Source organism: Apium graveolens, chromosome 8, assembly GCF_009905375.1.
Source record: "Apium graveolens cultivar Ventura chromosome 8, ASM990537v1, whole genome shotgun sequence".
Classification (NCBI taxonomy): Eukaryota; Viridiplantae; Streptophyta; class Magnoliopsida; order Apiales; family Apiaceae; genus Apium; species Apium graveolens.
Genome location: NC_133654.1, coordinates 147,120,766 through 147,135,604, shown reverse-complemented (window position 1 = coordinate 147,135,604; position 14,839 = coordinate 147,120,766). Strand labels below are relative to the sequence as shown.

At 34.8% G+C, this 14,839-nt stretch overlaps 1 protein-coding gene across 1 annotated transcript; it reads left to right on the top strand.

Annotated features, from left to right (window-relative positions):
- Positions 1–4,889: 4,889 nt before the first annotated feature.
- LOC141680982 (long chain acyl-CoA synthetase 6, peroxisomal-like) lies at positions 4,890–14,236 on the top strand. The gene is made up of 23 exons (XM_074487050.1): positions 4,890–5,028; positions 5,978–6,038; positions 6,120–6,197; positions 6,300–6,371; positions 6,465–6,546; positions 6,789–6,894; positions 6,982–7,058; positions 7,637–7,681; positions 7,762–7,848; positions 8,315–8,404; positions 8,488–8,567; positions 8,735–8,828; positions 9,860–9,948; positions 10,012–10,100; positions 10,917–11,046; positions 11,146–11,261; positions 11,870–11,993; positions 12,110–12,196; positions 12,391–12,494; positions 12,626–12,711; positions 13,526–13,612; positions 13,696–13,782; positions 13,890–14,236. The coding sequence occupies exons 1-23, from the start codon at positions 4,917–4,919 to the stop codon at positions 13,980–13,982; spliced, it is 2,076 nt and encodes a 691-aa protein (XP_074343151.1). The 5' UTR covers positions 4,890–4,916; the 3' UTR covers positions 13,983–14,236.
- Positions 14,237–14,839: the final 603 nt, after the last annotated feature.

Below are 14,839 nucleotides of genomic sequence, written 5' to 3'. Positions count from 1 at the left end.
GAAAGGTCTTCTCCTATTAACACCTTCTTGTCTCCCGTCTTCAAGTCGACTTCAACTAACTGTTATGGTCCGGTAATCGTAGCTACAGGCATCTCATTTCTATGGTGTTGAACGGTTAGCTTCAGACATGTCATGTAGCACTCCCATGCAATGTTTTGATCTCCTCGTATTTATTGAGCTCCCTATGGTGTTGAGAATTTCAGTACTTGGTGATATGTTGATGGTACCACCTTCAAGTTATGAATCCAAGGCCTTCCCATGATTATGTTGTATATCAATCGACATCTATTATACAGAATCTCCAATAGGTTGACCCCTTGCGCGTACATTGGCAATGTGATTTCTCCCAATGTGCGCTTTGTTTCACCACTAAACCCCACTAGTGTTGTCGATTTTTTGATTATGTCACTTTCTGCCAATCCCATTTGTGTTAGAGTTCTAAGCATCATGATATTGGCGGCGCTCCCATTGTCCACCAATATTCTTTTGATTAAGCAATTTCCCACAGGTAGTGAGATGACTAGTCCGTCTTGTTGCGGTTCACGTATGTTCCTCTTGTCTGACTCGTCAAACATTAAAGATGGCAAACTATCATTACCAACTCCCACTTGTGTAACTCGTATGTATGTTTCTCTGTATGCTCTTTTAGCTTGTGAATATGTTGATTCACATACCTCTGATCCACCCGCAATGAAGTTAATCATTTTGTGATGTGGTAGAGGAGGTGGTTGTCTTACTGGTGTCATGTTGTCCCTTCTAGGTGATACGTCCTACCTGATATAAGCCATTTTATTTGACGTCATGAACTCTTTGAGATATCCTTTCTTGGTTAGAAATTGTAGTTCTTTCCGCAAAGCCACGCAGTCATAGGCCTTATATTCGTAGTCTCCATGATAGTCGTACCATAGTTTGAAATCTGGGTTTGCTTTAGGCTTGTTGCTCTTCACTGACCATTTGACTATACCTCCCAACTTGGTGAACTCCTTCATCATGGTTGAAGGTGTTATCGTGAAGCCATAACTGTCATAAGTTGGTGGCAGATTAGGGTCCTTCCTCCAGTCACTGCGTTCCTCCCTTTTTCACTCATTAGATTCTCGTGTAGAGTTAACATAGACTTCATCCCTGACAGGTCTTGTATACGGCTTGTATTCCCTAGATCTTGGTGTCGTAATCTTTCTCAATGATTTGTAATACTTTTCATCATCTTCCATTCTGTCTTCTTCTAGTCTCATTTGTGTCATAGCTTTGGCTTGCACGTCATCCATCATTCTGCAAGGGTATTTTGTCAGCTCTTCATACAACGGAGATTCCTGTTCTAACCCCCTTCTGAATGCTTCAATAGCCTAGGGACATCACAATTAGTGATAGTCATTTTTTCTCTGTTGAATCGTGTCAAGTAATCACGCAATGGCTCCCTATTTCGTTGGACGATTTTATATAAATTGCTGGTGATTTTTTTGAATACTCGGCTGCTAGCAAATTGCATGTTAAACGCGTCTACCAAATCGGCAAATGTCTTGATGCTCCCATGTGGGAGGTTCACAAACCATTGCAAAGTTAGTCATGACAATGTAGAACTAAAATATTTGCACATACAAGCTTCCTTCAAATCACGCGTAATTGGTACCGTAAATATTTGTTGCTTATATTATGCAATGTGTTCCAAGGGATCACTAGTTCCATCATATGGTCTCATCTGTGGCAACATGAAACGTTTTGGTATTTCTACCAAAGCAATGCTGTCATGGAAAGCCGAATCAGCATAACTCGTTGGGGTCGCCTTCTCTAACGATTTCGGAACGCCATGAATTCTTTCAATCAAATTTCTCACTTCTTGTATTTATCTTTTGAATTCTTCTGCAATTTGATTCCAGGATCTTGTACTTCTATGACGTGACCTTCTTCTCTCAGTATCTCCTTGTTGATCGTCACGATCTTCGTATCGTTGCTCGTCACGTTTCTTTTCCATGTCGTCATCGTTGTTTGGCACATCCTTCATGTCTTCAATATCAATAATATCATCTGCCCCATTTGTTGGCCCTTCATGTTGGTCGTATTCGTCTGTGTCATCCATGTCCAAACGCCCGATCACTTTTGGGATAGTCTTCTTCGTCGCCGTCTTCTTCGTCGCAGTCTTAGTTCTTGATTTGACCGTAGTCAGCTCTTTCTTCAATGTTTCATTTTCAGAACGCATCTTCTCCATTTCGTCTTGTAGTCGTTTCAATGTCGCTGCCATTTTCTTATTGTTTTCATCCTCAGACCCTTGATTCGTAATTGGTTACTCCAAGCCATCACCCGCCATCGTAGTGCAACAATCAAATCCTTAGCAAGTTTCTCACAGACGGCGCCAATTGTTTTTACCAAACAATGAGAGGTTAAATGTTAAGGCTATGATTGCGGATATACGTAAATAAGAACAAAATAAATACGTTTGACACAAGGAATTGGTTAACGGGAAAAAATCGCGGGTGGGATTGTGTACCCAAACTAAAACGTAATTCACTAAATGGATAATAGAAATTACAAAAGATTCATCTAACATAAGTGATCTATGACAAGTATCATGGCTAATGCTTTGACATATGTTTGTAGGTCTCGGTTTTGGGTGTTATGTGTACGTTCTTTTGTTTTCTTCCCTGGTGAACTCGAGTTGCAGTTGAAACTTGAACCTTGTTGCTGTGTTTTTCTGTTATTCGAGTTGTCCCCGTTTTCTTCCTCCATCCTTAGCTTTATCTCTTAGGTTGTTCCTCTTTTTTCTCCCCCTCTCCACTTATCTCTCCATTTTGAATTGTAAGTGAAGATCGTCTTGATAGTTCAACAATAATCCCTATAAATCCGGCGTTTAACAGACCAAGTCATACTCACATTAGTCGATCTTCATGTCATCTTCCTCCAAGACGTTGGCTCATCCTTCCTGTCCCGACTTGCTTGCAGTATTGGCCGATCCCGTTTTGACATCAACGAAAATGTAGGCTTAACACTGTAGAACAACTCAACTCGATTTACTAACTTGATATTAAACTGCTGGCATGGAAACGGCGACTCTATAAAACACATGCCAAACACATGCCTCCCACTTCTCAAACGATTACAAGGGCAAAATATTATAAGCTTTAATTTTGTACTATCTTTCTAATGTATACCAAGGACAAGCAATAAATATCACACTAACTTTCATGAATTGAATTTAGTGCATTTTTATTTACAGGATTGGTATAAATTTTCTCTAAGAATTAAAAAGTCATCCTATCAATTTTTTCGGAATAGTGCTGATTTTCGGAAAAATCTTTCTTAAAATTTTTATCAAATGATGTGATAAATATATTGCATATTTTAATTTGTGGACATATATTAATGCACGTCGGGTCTCATATTATATTTAAAAAAATTATTATCACTATATGACACATCAATATTTGATAAAAAATTTGTGAAAATTTTTGGGAATCCTACCATTTCTCATTTTTTCTATCAATTGATTTGAAGTTGCTGCCTTTGTCTCTTGATGGGCTTAAATACTGAACAAATTTGAATTTTGATTCACATTGGCACGGTCTTTTAGAGTTTAGATTTATCTATTTTTAACCAGTAAAGCCTTGATTTATTTTGGTTTGATAAATTGTGATCTTAGCCCTGGCTGGTCAGATACTAAAAGACCCCAAAAATACAAGTACAAAATGAAATCAAATTATTGAATCATATAAGAAAAGAATTATTAAGTCAATGAAAGTACATTGGAGGAATAATTTTTAAGTTAGAGGTAAAATGTCCCCAAAAAAACTAAATTTACAATGTTAAAGAGAAATTAACAATAGTCACAAAATAATTTTAAATCCATCGGTAATTATTAGCTCAATATAAAGCATGATTTTCTGAAGGTATTTACAGCATGCTTTAGTTTAAATGTGGAGCGAACCATCCAGGAGGACATGTCAAATGTTTGACAATGCTGGGATCTTCGAATATTGACTAATTTGGGCCTTGTTTCTTTTGTAAATTATGTAGTTATATAGGAACTTTAACTTTCTAATAACTAAGTTGCAATTACAAATTTTTAAGTAATTAAAAAACTTATGTTTGGTTTATTACTATACAATTATAAATTACGTAGTTAAATTTGGTAAATAATTAATATTTTTATATTGGATTGCTATGTAACTTGTGATGACCACGGTCTTCCGTAATAACTAAGTTGTGATATTTTGTGGTAATTATAAAAATTTTGGAATTTGGAGTTCTCTTACCTAATCTAAAATTCATCAAATCAAATACCGTAACTTTTTTTGGTAGTTGGGTTACATCAAAATAAACGTTTAGGCCTTGACATTCTTATTTGTTAATTGATTTACGAGTTTTCTGCTGTGTGCCCATAATCACACTGTAAATATTAAATTTCATATGTTTCAGAAAATAAGATATTAGATTTGCTCCTATTTTTTAATAATAGTGGACCATATTGTATGCACAAAATTTTCACTAATCAAAATAATCTAATTTTATAATTTTTAATGTTTAGCATGTATCAAGCACTCACTTTAAAATCCATTGAGTTATTTATGGACTAACATGCGTGTTTTTTTATCATTTCCCAGTTACAATAGTTAAACTTTGAAATATCATGGCTATGGAAACTACTCCCAGAAATGAGTTTAGATAGCTAAAGTATAAGATTTAAAAAAAAATAATTAAAAAAGTGATAGGCCTCGGACAATATTTTTCAAAATATTTCTCAAATCATGCGTGGTTAATTTTATAGATTTTGCAATTAAACCTTCATCTCTGGCTCTTAAAAATCAGTAATAGGCGGTCTTTCAGTTTCATTCTATAATTTCCATTTTCTACGAGATTTCCTTTAGTACTACTACTAGTCTCTTGTTCCTCAAATCATCTTGTTCTAAACGTACAAATAAGCTTCAATGGAGTCACCAGCTGAACGTCGCATTCAAGCTATTCAACAACACCTATGCTCCGACCACACTCATACTTCGCTGCTCCGTTGTAATGAAACTGCCGGCGAGTTTGTTCTCGGTATTTTCTTCATTTATTTGTAATACTTATAGTATTTATCTAATGCAGGCAAATAATGTGATTATGTACTGTACACGTGTCGCTTTCTAAAGCATGCTAGAAGCAATGTGACGTTGAAATGTTGTTCTGGCTAAAAATTTAAATTAGTAGTTTAAATTTTCTGAGTACCTCAAGTACGAATTTACTTGAAAAGCTTTGCTATTACAAATATATAGTTACTAAATATAATTTTGGACTTGTAAATTTAAGCTCGTTTAGATTTTTTTTTTTTTAAAAGTAAGTTCGAGCTCGATAACTAAGAAGTAGTATGTAAATCTGGTAAACAGATGTCAATTTTAATGTACTATAGCGATGCTTCAATTGGTCCGGTAAAACTGCGAAATTGAACTGATGAAATTTGTATTATCAATCTATTTCACTGTTAGTCTAGTATAGGGAGTGTCGCGCTTCTAGTTGTTCTCAGCTGTCCATCTATCTAAAAAGAATGGGATTAGGGTGATCTTGCAGTGGCCTATTAAGTATGTACACTATGTATGAACTCGTTAGAAAATGCTCATAAAACAAGAGCTCCTAGATTATCGATATTAAAAAATTGTGGAAGTCATCATTTTTTTTTGCGGATAAAGGATTGGCACTTCTGATATTAAGTTATTAGTTAGTGTACTAGCGCGAGATTGGCAGGTCCAATTACAAATAAATTACGTACATCTTTTGTAGGGGGGCTAACTGTTGGAACATTTTTCAGATGAGGGTGCCAACTATCTTTTTTCTCCTTTCATGTAAAAGAAGAGTTGATTATTCTAGTCATGGTTGATTAACATGAATGTTTTAGCTTGGCACATTGACCTAGATACAATACTGATTAAGCCATTTTCTGTTTGTTTGTATATCCCTCTCCAATTTTCTCTTTTAATTTCTTTTTGATTTGATATTGTCCTGGTACTAGCAGAGCAGGGATATAGTGTTATACTTCCGGAGAAACTGGAGACTGGTAAATGGGAGGTATACAGGTTGGAACTGACTCTGCAGAATAAAAATACATATGTAACTGTATAAAAGTAATCCTTGATGTAATATACTTTAAATGACAGATCTGTTCTATCTCCGATGAAGCTTGTGAGTAAATTCCCTAATCATCCTGAAATCGGTACCTTGCATGATAATTTTACGTGAGCACTTGTCAGTTTGTAAGAGTAAATTCATCTGTTTTGTGTTAACTTCTGTGCTACCGGAGCTAATGGGTTTTGCTTCTTTTTACTACCTGAGTACAGGCGCTCAGCAAAAAATTTCAGGGATTATAAATATTTGGGTACACGAGTTCGAGTTGATGGAACAGTTGGAGAGTAAGTTGGTTATTTTTTTGCTCAAGTCTTTGTCTTTAAAGTTTCATTATACTCAATTGTTTATCTAGAAACCATGGTAAAACTCTTTTACAGGTACAAGTGGATGACCTATGGGGAAGCAGCTGCTGCGAGGTCAGCTATTGGGTCCGGATTACTGTCTCTTGGGATACAAAAGGTACATTACCTATTCACCTTTACGAAAATATCTATCATTTGATAATACTTATCACAAAAAATGATGAAAATGGTTGATATAATGATCTTCACGCGTCAACTACTAATGCTCGTCTCTCAACTCTCTTATTATATCTATTTGTAGTATGACTGATGTTTTTCCTTTTTTCTCTAATCATTTCAAAGCTTCTGATCTACCTTAATATGCTTTTAATGGCTTAACTTGGTTTGACCTCACTCAAGGGGTCTTGTGTAGGAATATACTTTATCAACAGACCTGAGTGGATGATAGTCGATCATGCATGTTCGGCCTATTCAAACATATCTGTTCCTCTATATGATACCCTGGGTTCGTCAATAAAAACTGACAACTTCTTGTATATTTGACTACAATGGAGTAGGGCTTCCATACCAGTATTTGTTTCTCCTGCTGCAGGGCCAGATGCTGTCAATTTTATTGTCAACCATGCAGCTGTACAAGCTATATTTTGTGTGCCACAGACATTAAATATTGTGAGTTTGCTATCCTCTCCTAAGTTATCTTAGACAGTGATAAGCACTAGAGTCTGTGGCAGAGTACAGGCTTTTGACTTATATTTAGATCAGATGTTGATGTGCGAGATAGTTGAAACATTTAATATCATGGATCTGTGATTTAGTGAAATACATTTCATATCATTGATCTGTGATTTAGTGAAATTCAGCAAGATAGAAGTGAAGTGCAGGATTTTGAATTTTAAGATGTCCACAGATCTGAGAATTACTATACAGATATTTTTAAGAACGGCCAGGTTGACCTTGGTATGACAAGATAATATTTTGTTCGAATCTTTACTTTACATTGCCTTTTGTTCGAATCTTTACTTTACATTGCCTTTATTTTCCGACGGTCATAACTTGGTAAAAAATGTCTGTTTAAGTTAAAGCTTTTAGGGGTGAGTGCTATTAAAAATTGAGAATCTTAGATATTTTTAAAAAACTATCCATATTCTTGAATTGTCCAATAGGCAAGGTGGTTATAAAATATTTTTCGCGTTGCATATGAAGCCTCATACAGATATTTCATTAACAATCTTAGACAAATTTTGCAGTTGCTGAGCTTCCTGTCTGAGATGCCTTCCGTGCGTGTGATTGTAGTATGAGAATCATTCCTTTAATAATTAGATTGAGCAATCCAAAAATTCAGATGTTTTGAAACTACTGAGCTTTTGTATAGGTGGTGGGAGGGATAGATGATCAGATTCCATCACTTCCATCAACAACTGGAGTTGAAATTATGTCGTATTCAAAACTAATTAGTCAGGTATTTGAGATTCTTCTATGCTTAAATTTTATCTCTGATTGTGCCTATGCTGTAGTAATACATGCATTATTAATTAATTAATTATGTTTACCTTAGTAAATGGTTGTTAGGATAATATGCATCTAAAATTTTCAAACACTTTATTTATGATTCTTTTGTTGTACCCACTTGTCACTGTGCAAGATGATTCCAAAAAGCATCCTTGTGTCATCTCTTGTTGTCATAATTATGCATATCGAAGTTTCCATGCAATTTTTCTACTCCATAAATGTCCAGTTACACTACTCTACCTCCCCTGGCCCTGATTTTCTCTCATCTAGCTATTTCTGTTCCAAGGTTTCTACTCAATGAGTCTTACATGTATACAAACATAATTCACTAAATTTTGCCTTTCCTTTTATGTATTGTTATATATTTTTTTAAATAATTTAACACTTAATCCAAACTTTGTATGCAACTCTTCCAGGGTCAAAGCCACCTTCATCCATTCTGTGCACCAACGCCGACTGATACTGCTACTATATGTTACACAAGTGGTACAACTGGGACACCAAAGGTTCAGTTTAAATCTATGAAAGAAACTTTTTCAATCCTACATATTATGTTACTGAACTCTGAAACATATTTATCTTATTAAAGGGAGTTGTCCTGTCTCACGGAAATTTGATCGCAAATGTAGCTGGTTCAACCTTTAGTATGCAATTTGAACCTTCTGATGTGTAAGTATTAGTAATTTTTTACTATACAAATAAATTTGGTAACTTACACCCTTTAACCCCCCCCCCCCAAACACCCAATAAAAGATTCAAACAGTGAACAAGCATGTAATTTCTTCACTCATGGAGCTAAACTCAAGTTTCCTGACATTCTTTGTTTTCCTTTGCAGTTACATATCGTATTTGCCTTTAGCTCACATTTATGAAAGATTTAACCAGATACTGGTGGCATATTATGGAGGCTCAGTTGGATTTTACCAGGGAGTATGAGATAACTTTTTTGCTTTCTTTTGCTCTACCTTTATTTCATACTCTAGGTACTCGAACCTTGTTGTGTTAATTGCATTTTATGGTGATTTCTTGAGCAAGTACAAGGAATTGTACATGATGATGGATTGCATATATTTCTGAGCAAAGATACTGGTGTTTAGGGTTATACGGTTACTGATATTCATTTAGAAAGTTTAAAACTAACATAACATATTTCTTACTTTAGCTGACTGAGGTAAGCCGGATAGAAATTCGACTGATGTAAATAAGGCAGATTAGATATTAATCCTCATGGAATTCATCATTACATTGGGCGGTCTATCGGTAAATTAATATTTATTCAACATGTCAGTCACATGTTCTTTGATGTAAACTATATTAGCTACTACGTTGAAAGGTTATACTTAGCGCTCAAGGCTTCCCAATCAGCAAGATCTGGGAACTGGCTATCGATACCCGTGCGCCTCATCATACGCTGGGGGGTCTATATCTATAAGCCTATACCTATTCAGCACGTCAGTCATCACACTCTTAGGTCTAAATTACCAGCTTCGTAAAAAACAAATTGCGCACAAAGCTCCTCTATCAACTCAGGGCTTGGAATGTTACCTGTTGTGATCATTACCCTTATTAATGTAGAAGCAGAAAATATGTAATACATTAAGGAACAAACTTGCCATCTTCTACATTTGTACAGAACAAGTCTTCCATTAAAAACATGTCAACCGACCACCAAAAATTATAGTTAGTATGTAAACAATACCATATGACATTAGTTTAAGAACCAAATACTCAAATGCAAAGGAGGTTATGTATGCAAGAAAGATCCAACAAAATACCGTTCCCACGGTTCTGTGCCTTCTTGACCATTTCTATGTAAAAACAAAGATCTATTTACATCAATACATAGCTATCTTGTCATACAAATACTTAGAGGGAAATGAGAATATGGATTAATAATATAGAATTTATAGGCGAACTATTATCAGCAATCTAAAGCGCTTATGTAGTTTTTCTCTTTGCAGGACAATCTGAAACTACTGGATGATATGGCAATTTTAAGACCCACTGTCTTTTCCAGTGTTCCACGACTGTATAATAGAATATATGCTGGGTAAGATTGCATGTCATTTTACTCGCCATATTGAATAACTTCTATAGCTTTTAATTGTTGCAGAATTACAAATGCTGTAAAGGCATCTGGTTGGTTAAAGGAGAGGCTGTTCAATGCTGCCTACAATGCTAAGAAGCAAGCAATACTGAGTGGTATGTTAGTGGTTATTATCCTGTTAAATTTTGACAACTTAATTTATTCCATCTTGAGCTACCATACACTTCATACTCCATCATTTTATATTAAATTTCATATATTACTGGTCCTCTCTTTATCTACTTTTCCGTCTGTATAGTTAAACTTATTTCATACACTAGATAGGAGGATAATAAATCTATGATCTTGAAGAAGGCTAGTTTATCCAAAGTATGTTGAGTAAAACAATTTGCTTCATTCTCCTGTGAAAATGTGCCATTGTCCTGTGTTAAGCGATTAATGCTTTTGATAATGCTAAAAGTAAAAACCATGAACAAATTAGACCGATTGTAAGATCTTCAGGTGTCACTGATTTGTAGAACTTGAGGGACAGTTTTTTTTTGTTCATTTCTCATGGCAGATTGATATAAATTTTTGTGTGCCACAAAAAGAGTGGTGTCAAACTATATGGAGGGAAAAGTGGCCGGGATAGAAGGGTGTGCATTCTGGCAATGCACAAGTTATGTAAACTAAATTAGTTGTCTCAGAGATAATAAACAAATAGGGGGAATGCTACTGGAATATTCTTGCACTGCACCATTAATTGATACAGAACCTTTTTTTTTTGCTAAATCCTAAATTAATACATGTTTTGTACTAATTGTGCTATGCATTTTTATGGTGTTTGAATGGTGTACATTGTAAAGAACTATGTGCTTTCAAAATTTTACAAGAGATATTATATATCTTAGCATGTGGAGTAAATGTTAGATAGTAAAAACTTTAGCGAGAAGTTAAACCTATGATTGTTCAATTCTGGTTCACTTTTTCAGGCAAGAATCCATCTCCCATGTGGGAAAGGTTGGTATTTAATAAAATAAAGGAAAAACTGGGAGGACGGCTTCGGTACATTGTTTCAGGTGCCTCACCCTTGTCACCTGATGTCATGGAATTTCTGAGGGTGTAAGTTCTACTTGTGTCAGACATTTTAACACTTTAATGATCAATTACTTATCATATGGTCATTTTCCATATGCTTGACAAGTTGAAAAAACTATGCAGGTGTTTTGGCCAAGTCGTAGAAGGATACGGAATGACAGAGACAGCATGCCTTATTAGTGCCTTAGACAAGGATGATATCTTAATCGGCCATGTTGGCGCTCCCAGTCCTTCATGCGGTGGGTTATGTTTTTGGCTTTATTCTAGTTTACTCTATGATCTTGAGTTACACAGTTTTTTTAACTAGCTTGAGGATTCTTGACTCTCTTGGCATAAAATTGCATAATTCATGTTTTATGAAGAAATTCATCAGCTTGATATATATTTTTTAATTATTTCTTTTGTCCAAAGCTGGCATATTGCATAATATTTGGTGTTTAATATATTTGATTTAGGCTTATTTGATAATAGTGTTACACTTTTATGATTCAACTAAGCGGAAGTTACCTTTTTTTCTATTTCCCTGTACACTCTGGGATTAATAACCAACTGCAATGAGTATATTATATAAATCAGGGTAGTTGAACAATTGGCCTTTTGAGTGTTCCGAATTTACACAGACATGTATGTCTTTGTTTTCCTACATTTTTATATAGGTTTTTGATCATCCAATTGAAAAGTTGTTTTTCCTCATCGCCTAGTTGATATATTCAACAATTTTGAGCATTTTATTATGTCAGGATAAATGAAGTTCTACAATAAGGTGTTTCTGACAAATTCTATATCTATTTATATTCTTTAGTGTACTTGTGATCTAATCTTGTTTTATTTCTACTTCCTATTTCAGAAGTTAAGCTTAAGGATGTTCCAGAAATGAATTATACATCAGACGATCAGCCCCATCCCCGTGGTGAGATATGCGTACGGGGTCCTATTGTGTTTCAAGGATATTACAAAGATGAAGTGCAGACGTACATTCTCTTACCGCTTTGCTTGTCCACTTGTACTTATGTTTTAGTTTGTGCAAGAGAGAGATACATTTTAGTGAGTAAGCTTAGAAAATCTGATAATGTACTAAACCTTTCAGGAGAGAAGTTATTGATGGTGATGGATGGTTTCATACCGGAGACATAGGATTGTGGCTACCTGGAGGCCGCTTAAAGATCATTGACAGGTGACAAAACTTTGTATATTGATAAAATTACATGGAACTGATGATGGATCTGGTTACTTGTAAATAGTGAAATTTGTTATAAGATTTATCATCAGTTTACCCTGAGCCTTCTATTATCATTGTGATCACTGATCAGGGAACTTGATATAAAAAATTATCATTACTTAAACTTCATCCTTCTACCATTAATACAGGAAAAAGAACATTTTCAAGTTGGCACAAGGAGAATATATAGCTCCAGAGAAAATTGAAAATGTATATTCAAAGTGCAAGTTTGTTGCACAATGTTTTGTATATGGTAAGAACTAAAGTTTTGAACACCCCGTGCTTCTTCTAAAATAACAAAAAACTTATGTTTACACAATTTTATAAACATATTTGGTGTTTGACCTTTGTTAAAACTTATGTTTCCCCCTTTTCATGCTGTAGGGGACAGCCTCAACTCCTCATTAGTAGCTGTTGTCTCCATAGACCCTGATGTATTTAAAGCTTGGGCTGTTGCAGAAGGTTTCAAGGTAAAATATATTATTGTACCTTAGATTTCACAATTGGAATTTTTGACCTTTTTACTTGACTCTTGGCTATCTCCATGTGGTTCTAAACATGACAATTCATCCGTATTTACCCACACATACTTTCGCAAGTCAATTAGATCACTTAGCAATGTTATAAAGGAGGAAGTTCTTTTGTAATGTTGGTTTCCCACCTGCTTATCGCAAACCAATGCACTTGGACACTTAGTTACCTAAAACATGTCTTAAGACCACCAAATTTGATATGTCATTACATAAAGCTACCGTTCAAATAATGTAATTTGCAATCCATGTTTCATGATTGCATAGATGGCTTATGGTATTATTTTTCTGAAGGGGCCATATGTTCTAACTACTAGATGTGAATCATATTTAACTGCAGACTTCCTTTTTAAGACTGAATAAGAAATTCAAAATTTGTAAACTTCATCTGGAAGTAATCTTTTTGCGAAAATCTCATCTCCAAATCTGATAGAAACAAACTATGTAGATCATGGCTTCAGTGATGTCAAGTCGGCGAGTCCTCCCAACAAGTCACGTGCTAAACAATTATATACACACACATTTACACACACACAATAATTTTTTAAATATCATGAAAAATATGTTACTTGCAAGAATATGATGCAAGACAAGTACAATATCACTTATTCACTTACAATAACTGTCAGTCGGAGATTAATTATTCTTCTGTGAGTTACATGCATAATATATGGGAACTGGTTTCTGATATGCATAAAAGTTAAACTGGTCTTTGATGTAAATCTATATAATGTGATTATATTTGTGATTGCAGTCCAAAAACATGGGAGAGCTGTGCAAAGAACCCAGAGCAAGGGCCGCTGTCCTGGCTGACATGGACGCTGTTGGCAGAGAAGCACAGGTACTTAGTTTTCTGCAGGATTGCGTCGCAGTCACATTCAGAACTCCCTTTTTTATCTAATAATATGAATTGACATTTTGAAGTTGAGAGGCTTTGAATTTGCCAAAGCGGTGGCTTTAGTTTTTGAACCTTTTACTTTGGAGAATGGTTTGCTGACACCTACATTCAAGGTAATGTTAGTTGTGTTGGACATAATAACATCACCATATATTATATACATGGCTCCGTTGAAATGACTAGCGGTCACCTCTTACATAGTTACATCTCTTTTCTGCAGATTAAAAGACATCAGGCGAAAGCATACTTTGCCAAATCAATAGCTGATCTCTATGCAGAAATCGCAGCCACTGATTCTTCTTCGCAGAAGTAATTGTAAGAGTGTAGCTGAAAAAAGCAGTTAGGCCACTGGTTTTGCATGATACTTTTTTCCAAAAAGAACGGAATAATGTGCTAGTGCTCTTATCAATTAGTTAGCTGATCCCTCGAATATTTTTATTGTATGCTATCTCCGATTCCATCGATGTAAAGGAGCTCAGTATGTAAAGCAAATTTTGGGATAAAATTAAATATTGCGTTGTGTGAATTTTCATGACATTGATTGTTTCCATTGAGTTCTGAAGTTGATGTTTATTTGATGGTTGATAATAATTATACTGTATATGTCATCCTGTTACTAGAGTTATCTTAACATTATCATATACTCATATATTTATAAATAGTGTGGTGCATAATCTGGTGAGATGATTGGTCGGAGCCTAATGGTGGATGGTACACCTTTGATGGTGGTGTATGACTGGTAGAACAACTTCGTTTGGAAGACTAGTTTGCGCACTTACAAGTAAACCTCTATAAATTAATACCTACCACTGAAAAAAATTATTAATTTATCAAAATATATCATTTTAAATTTTTATTATAACATATACTCACAAATATATATGTAAAAAGGTTACTAATTATGATTATATAATGAATGCCAAAAACATTATTGATTATTTCGACAAAAATAAAGAAGTGGAATAAATATTGGATGATGAACAAATAATTATTATTTTGAGAAATAAGTAAAAACATGAAGATGACAGTTTTGAGGTGGAAACAATGTCCTTAAAACAACGATGATATTGATTATTTTCTTTGCAATATCTACATAATATACTAGAGCTACATAATTCCTTAGCTTTTAGTAATTTAGATAGGTACGGGAAATCTCTCTTCTTTCTATCT